Source organism: Pteronotus mesoamericanus, unplaced genomic scaffold (genome assembly GCF_021234165.1).
Source record: "Pteronotus mesoamericanus isolate MK-2021 breed Mesoamerican mustached bat unplaced genomic scaffold, CSHL_Meso_final contig_100, whole genome shotgun sequence".
Taxonomy (NCBI): Eukaryota; Metazoa; Chordata; class Mammalia; order Chiroptera; family Mormoopidae; genus Pteronotus; species Pteronotus mesoamericanus.
Genome location: NW_026554999.1, coordinates 3057491 through 3065559, shown reverse-complemented (window position 1 = coordinate 3065559; position 8069 = coordinate 3057491). Strand labels below are relative to the sequence as shown.

The window sequence follows — 8069 nt, the reverse complement described above, 5'->3', positions numbered from 1 at the left end:
TGGCAGTGTAGGCAGACACGGTTCACTTCCTTGTGCAACCATATCAAAATTACAACTAAAATATAGAACAACCATCACCCAGAACCATCAGAAACAGAGTTGAATGGAAGTCTGACAACTATGGAACTAAAGAAACCACGTCCATCCAAACTGGAAGGAGGGGTGCAGATGCAGAACAGGCTGGCCCCTCACCCACGTGTGGTGGATATAAATTCAGGAGGGACATCTCAGGAGCAAGGAGTCTAGCTCCACACCAGGCCCCCAGCCCAGGGTTCCAGTACCAGGAAGATAAGTCCCCACAACTGCTGGCTGCAAAAACCAGCAGGGATTGAGTCGGTAGAAGAAACTTCTGCAGCCCCAAGCAGTTCCTCTTAAAGAACCCACACACAGACTCACCTAGTGAGACTCACTCCCTCTGATCCTGGCAATTCCAGCACCAGGGTAGCACCTTGAAAGGCACCAGTGGTATACAGGGAGAAACTGAAGTGTTTCAAAGCTTCAAAGTGGGCAGAAGTCATTGTCCCTTTTCTAAACCCTACCCCCACAGAGCCAGTAAGCTGATACCATATCTGAGGCTCTATCAACCTGGCTAATACTGCTTGCCCTGCCTTGGAGATCCCCAGAGACCCTGGCCCACTCAATATATGGGACCAATCAAGATGCTATTTCATATGAATGGCTGGTCTTTGCTCGTGTTTCACAACATCCTAAACCCTCTCAAACAAGCAGGAGCTGGCCTCAGTGAGTCCCAAACCTAGCACTAATAGTAGCTAGCCTAGATTCACAGCTTGGCTTCTCCTGGGAATATCCAAGCCCAGCACAAGTAGCAGCCATCTAGATTGCCTTATAGCTCAGGTAGGGTGCCCTCAGGCAAAACACAGGTGGGGATTGACCTTGGCCTGCAGCACCCAAGGAAACCCAAGGGCCAGCCAGTGCACCCAGTGGACAGCTACAGACCACATCGGAGCATCATCTCCCTGCTCCTGCACAACTGATCCTCCACTGAGGGTGGAGGTTGGTGGTTAAGAGGTCACAGTACTTGCCTGCCAACAACATTGATCTGCCAACAACAACCAAGGTTCAACTATAAGAAGAGGGTGTACTCAGCCCACACAAAAGGCGTATCTCAAGTACCCAGCTTCGGTGATAGGGAAGATTGTGCCACTGGACCCTATAGCACACCTATCACATTAGGCCATGTTACCAGGACACAGAGTTATAGCAGCTCTACCTAATACATAGAAACAAACACAGGGAGGCTGCCAAAACAAGAAGAACAGGTGAAAACTCCAGAAAAAAATAACTAAGCAAAATGGAGATAATCAATCTATCAGATACAGAGTTCAAAACAGTGGTTAAAAGGATGCTCAAATAACTTAGTGAGGACCTCAGCAGCATTAAAAAGATCCAGTCAGAAACAAAGGACACACTAACAGAAATAAAGAACAATTTATAGGGAATCCAGAGTAGAGTGGATGAAACCAAGAATCAAATCAATGATATGGAACATAAGAAAGCAAAAAGTAACATATCAGAACAACAAGAAGAAAAAAGAATCCAAAAAAAAAAAAAATGAAGACAGTATAAGCAGCCTCTGGGACAACTTCAAGAGTTCCAACATTCACATCATAGGGGTGCCGGAAGGAGGAGAAAAAGAGCAGAAATTGGAAATCTATTTGAAAAAAATAATGAAAGAAAACATCCCTAGTTTGGTGAAGGAAATAGACATGCATGTCCAGGAAGCACAGAGTCCCAACACAATGGGTGCAAAGAGGCCCACCCCAAGTCACATCATAATTAAAATGCCAAAGGTGAAAGATAAAGAGAGAATCTTAAAAGCAGCAAAAGAAAAGAGATTAGTTACCTACAGGTGAGTTCCCATAAAACTGTCAGCTGATTTCTCAGAAGAAACTTTGCAAGCTAGCAGGGATTGGCAAGAAATATTCAAAGTCATGAAAAGCAGGGATTTACAGCCAAGATTACTCTACCCAGCAAAGATACCATTTAAAATTGAAGGGCAGATAAAGAGCTTCCCAAACATGAAAAAACTAAAGGAGTTTATTATCATCAAACCATTACTGTATGAAATGTTGAAAGGACTTAAGAAAAAGAAGATAAAAAATACGAACAATAAAATGGCAAAAACATAAATCTATCAACAGTTGAATCTAAAAAACAAACTAAGCACGGAAGAAGAACAGAGACAGAATCATGGACACAGAGAGCACTCTGATGGTTGCCAGATGGGAGGAGAATGTGCGGGAATGGGTGAAAAGGTAAGAGGATTAAGAAGTATGAATAGGTAGTTGCAGAACAGCCATTAGGATGTAAACTACAGTAAGGAAATGGAGTAGCCATAGAACATGTACACATGACCCATGGACCTGAACAATGGTGTGTGGACTGCCTGAGGGAGTGGGCAGTGCTGGGTAGAGGGAGGTAAAAGGGGGGAAAATCAGGACAACTGCAATAGCATAATCAATAAAATATAAAAGAAAAAGAAAACAACAAATATAGTACTAAGAAGAAATATTCTATAAATAATTTTTAGCTGTTTTACTTTATTTGTCAACTTCTATAAAGCACTAATTACAAGTGTATACAGATTTTTTTAATATCACTATACAGATATACATTTAATATCTGTATACAGATATACATTATAAATTTACATTAACTAGGAAGAGGAAGCAATCTCAAGGAACCAGATGTTCAGAACCTTTATAGGTGCTGTCCTGGAAGGGAGCCAACATGAAAAAAACGAACATGTTTATCTGTTGGAAGAATATGAATAGCAGGGAGAATACAAGCCTGAATAGAGGTTGCTTAAAGAAGGAGAAAAGAAATATGCGTGATTTCAATTTCTTTATAGTCATCAGTTCTTTATTTTTTAAAAACTGGATAGTGTTGAATACATTATGAGCAGATATTGGTAAAAAGGCCGACGTTTCTACAATCATGCAGTATCATTTCAAAAGGAATTATTTTACTTTAAAGAAAATATTTGAAGTATTAGTACTCCTTAACAAACATTCTCATTTAAATTCTGCACCCTATGAAGGAATTCAATTATTGAGTTGTTTCAAATAGGCATAGAATGATCTAAATGTTTTAAAATTAATATGTGACATAAATGTTGTTAAAATGCATTAAAGGGTTATATTGGAAGACTAAACATAATGAATGCAATAATGAAGATAGTGCAACTTTGTTTTAAACAATGAATACACTTCAATTTCTGGCTTAACAGCTATGGAAATTGCTACAGAAACTACAGTCCGTGTAACCATATCACTGGGCATATTCTTGAAGATCAAGGGCTTGGGTATAGTCAGCCATAGCTTCCTCAATGGCACCTATTTTACCACGAACTTCTGCTCTAAGATTATATATCAGAGCATCGTTAGGCTTCAAAGACAGAGCTGTAAAAGAAAAAAATTTCAAGATATGTTTTATGCTAACACTCGAAAAACTCATTTTTTAAAAATACAAATCTCATAACATTAATATTACTTGTTTGCAAACATTTTTCTTCATATGCACCCAATTATTTAGTTAAATTTAAAACATTGAATCTTTCTAAGAAAATTAAATTGGGAAAACAGTACAATGTCTTCTTTGAAAGGCTGACAATGCTTATGTACAGTTTCCCTAATAATTTCCTGCATCTTAGCTTACCAATGTTCTAATTTATTGTATGAAGGAATCCATGTTGCTTACATTAAATATGATATATAAAAACATTCATTCTAATGTACACTTGTCTAGATAAACAGACCTGATGGGTTTATTCTTTTGTTATTTAAAAATAAATACATCAACCACTGTAATCTTTCCCAAGACATTACAAAAAAAAATACCTTTACTTAGGTCTTCCTCAGCTAGTTCATATTGCTTTAAACAACAGTAGAGCTGTGCTCTGTTAAAATATACTGCAGCCCAGAAGGGGCAGCTTTCAACTATATTTGCAAAATCTTCTTTTGCTTCTTCATACTTCTTTAATATTGTATTTGCAATAGCTCGATTCATGGTAGCACATTCATTTTCTGGATCAAACTTTAAAGCCTTTGAGAAGTAGTCACTGGCCTATAAAATGTGAAGATAATGACAATTTGAATATATTTTAATTGGCAGCTATACAGCAATTTGAATTACTTTTACTTTTAATATAAAATTAAGGCCAATGGCATTTCTAGGGGGTTGTGAAAGCATTTTATCCCAGATACAGATGATAAGGAGGTGCACTGTCTGTAAAGAATGCAAAATACAGTAATAAAACTTACGAATAGTTGGTCAGCTTTTTGTTATCACCTATGTGTAGGCAACTCTAGACAAGATCAGTAATAAAAAATTAAAGGAAACTTGACCACACAATGCAATATGAAGATGATGTATTATAGAACTGTACACCTGAAACCTCCATACACTTATTAACTACTGTCAAAATAAATTTAATAGATTTTTTCAAAATAGAATAAATACTCCTCTATGTTAAAGTACCCTAGTGCACTGTTGGTGGGAATGCAGACTGGTAGAGCCACTCTGGAAAACAGTATAGAATTTCCTCAAAAAATTAAAAATGGAACTGCCTTTTGACCCAGTAATTCCACTTCTCGGATTTTTATATTAAGAATCCTGAAACACCAGTTCCAAAGAACATATGCACCCCTATGTTCATAGCAGTACTATTCACAATAGCCAAGATTTGGAAACAGCCCAAGTGCCCGTCAGTAGATGAGTGGATAAAAAGGCTGTGGTACATTTACACAATGGAATACTATGCAGCAGTAAAAGAGTAAGAATTCTTACCTTTGGTGACAGCAGGAATGGTACTGGAGACTATTATGCTAAGTGAAATAAGTGAGCCAATGAAAGACAAATACCTATGATCTCATTTTAAGTGGAATCTAATGAACAAAACAAGCGAATGACCAAAATAGAATCAGAGACGTGGAAACATGGAACAGACAGCTGGAAGAGAGGAAGGGGAGGTGGGGCTGGTTGAAAGAAGGTGAAGGAACTCATCAAATAACATCCATGCAAGACCCATGGACAGGGACAATGGTGTGGGACTGACTCTGGGGATGGGGGATGGGCTGGGTGGAAGAAGACAAAAGGGGAAAGTTGGGACAACTGTAAGAGCATAAACAATAAAATGTTTTTTTAAAAAAGTAAAATGCTTCACTACCCTACCCCCACCCCACCAATCCCACAGCCCAGCACTAGAAAAATGTTAAAAAGAAAAGAAAGAAGGGTCACAAGAAAAAGATAAAATATAAGTTAGAAAATTAATACACTCCATAGAAAAGCAGAGCTAAAGAGGTAAATTTTGAAAACAAGATTCTAAACCACACCAAAAAAGGATAAAAACTCAGTTGTACTATGAAAAGCTATAAGGAAGGATGAGAGAAGATAAAAGCTCGTCAAGAAGATCAAAGACTGTCGATATTCACAGCTCACCGTCAAGCTGGAAGGGACCCTTTAAAGTGTGGCCCATAGACCGGTACTGGGGTCATGATTAACAACAAATTAGAAATTTTTTAAAAACTGGTCTTTCACCACAAATAGCTTGAGATTCTGATTAGATGCCCTGCCACTCAAAGTAGGAATCTCTTCTCTAACTCCATGATGAATGAAAATTTTGATCCTACTTTAAAACTTCCATAATGGAAAAAGTCATTTTCCACAATGGAGCTTGCCCTCTCCAGTTCCCTACCACTTGATCTTCCCCCAGGACACCGCAATCTGGCTTCTACCTAGCTCCCCTAGTCCGGGAGTTCTGCTCTTGTTAAGGTTGAAGATGGTCTCAAGCCCAATGGACATTTTCAAGTTATTTTCTTCCATGACATTTCCGCGGCATGAACACACTTGACCTTGCCTTCCTTCTTAAAACTCTCTCTGTCTTTGAAACAAGATGTCTCCCTGGTTTTTCTCCTACCTCTCTGATAATTTTTTGTGAGTGTCCCTCACTGAACTATTTTTCTCTGTTTCTCAGGGATTTTTCCTCAGTTCACTTTTATCATTGGTGAAATGAAACTCTGATAGCATTGTGTCCAGGAGCCCAGACCGTGGAGCCAGGTTTCCAAGTTCAAATCCTCACTCTACCACTTATTACCTCTGTGTCTTTGGGTGAGTAACTAAGGCTCTCTTTGCCTCAATTTTCTCATCTGTAAAATGGAATTAACAACTAGAACTCTGCATTTAGTGTTGTTATAAGGACTAAGTGAGATAATAGTAAAGTACTGACAATGATGTGCAGAATCTAGTAAGGACTCAATTATTATTAATATATCATTTTTCCCAGTGTCTACAAATGAAGATACATCATGGCCCTCAAACAATATTTTGTGTACTTAGTTTCCCATGGTTTTTAAGAGATAATTAGATAGAGATTTTATTACCGATCTCATCCCAGAACGGCAGCTATTCTATGCTGCTATTGAGGTGCAGCTGAGGGACCCATTAAGCTGGCAGCAGAACTGACATCCTTCTGTGAAGGGCTGAAACAGAATTTACTCCTGAACCGAAGGCTGGACACATAATCACCATAAATGGGGCAAGCGAATGACTCTAAGCGGGAGCAAGACGTCTTTCAAAAAACAATTTAAGCTTCATTTTAATTCACGAGTAAATGATTAACAAAGGCAGCACAATAATACATCACAAAAGCATGACTTCAATCAGGTAAGAGTAAACACCTACCTCAGCTAAAAAGAATAGAACTTAGTAAAATACAATAGTGCACCTAACTTTGAACAATTTAACTTTCTATTAAAATTTCCAAAATATATTACTTAGAAAATGAAAGCCTATAAATATAATAAGGTTATTTGAAGTACAGAAGTATTAACTATAAAACAATTAAAGGCCAAACACACCAGCTACATTGGATGGCATTGATTTTTTAACAGTTGGTCTAATGCCCTAATATGTGTAGTTAATTAGAAGGCAGATCCAATTATTTTTTAAAGTCACCTGTAGTCATGATGCATACATTAGCTCATACAAATGTGGTTTAAAATCATTAAGTCACTAATTCATGATAAAAGAAACCAAAATCCAAATGTGTCTTCACCCTTTAGGGATTATTTGATCTGACCCTTTCTCCTGACCATAAATCTTTGTTCCAGTATAGTCAAAAACGAAGGTGAGGGGAACAGAAGATAGAGTTTTCTCTACAAAGAGGCCTAGAACATATTAATGTAACTTAATAACTATTCTCTAAGTCTGCCTGTCTCTGGAAGGAGTTTGCACTGTGAAACCCAAGCATTCAGTATACCAGGACAAAATACATTTTCAGTAAAATATTTGCCTAGCTAATGGCAAATGACATAAAGACACACTTTAAAGAAAACTACACTTTAGACTTAATAGTTTCATAGATGATGCCCAGAGTTATTAAAGAAAAATACATTTAAAATATAAGAGTCTCCTTTTCATGTGCATCTGAAACATTTATGGAAACAGAAAGTTGCCCTGGACAATATCATTAACTCCACAATGCAGGGAAACATCGCCAGGACCCAGGCAAGTAGCAGTCTGAGTTGATGTAGTTTAAAGCAATTGATCCTGGCTTGTCAGCCTAGGGAAACATCATCGTCCCAGCTGTCCACGGATGTCTGAGCTGTGACAGTCTCGTGCCTTACAGGATTACACCTCCAACAGCTCTTTGTCCCAGCATCTAGCCTCACCACTGAGGTCAAACATGCTCATCACAGGGATCAGCAAGCTGCTCAGGGTCATGATCTAACTTGGGAAAGAATGAGAGCTAAATTAAGGCAATGGCAGAGGGCACAGAAAGGAAGGGACGTGTTTAAGAAAAAACAAGCAAAACAGACAGGACTAGATGAATGAGGAGAGGAAAAGAAAGTTACAGTTGACACTGATGTTTTCACTCGGGTGACTTTATGGAAGATGACATCTTGAATTGAGAAATGGTTTATGCGAAGAAGTGCTGGGCTGGGGGTAGAGGAGATAGGAATTCCATTTGGGCTGCAATGTACTTGTAAAATATCCAGTTTTAGCAACTGGTGATAAATATGGGTTAGGAGCTCAAATGAAAGGTGGAG

The 8069-nt window shown here is 38.3% G+C and overlaps 1 protein-coding gene across 1 annotated transcript in view; it reads right to left on the bottom strand.

Moving 5' to 3' along the window:
• Positions 1-3291: 3291 nt before the first annotated feature.
• TTC6 (tetratricopeptide repeat domain 6) overlaps positions 3292-8069 on the bottom strand; it is a 184248-nt gene continuing 179470 nt past the window's right edge. The window contains exons 30-31 of the mRNA XM_054575999.1: positions 3861-4086; positions 3292-3422 (exon numbers count right to left, since the gene is read on the bottom strand). Coding sequence (XP_054431974.1) covers positions 3292-3422; positions 3861-4086 — 357 coding nt within the window. The remainder of the gene's footprint in view (positions 3423-3860; positions 4087-8069) is intronic.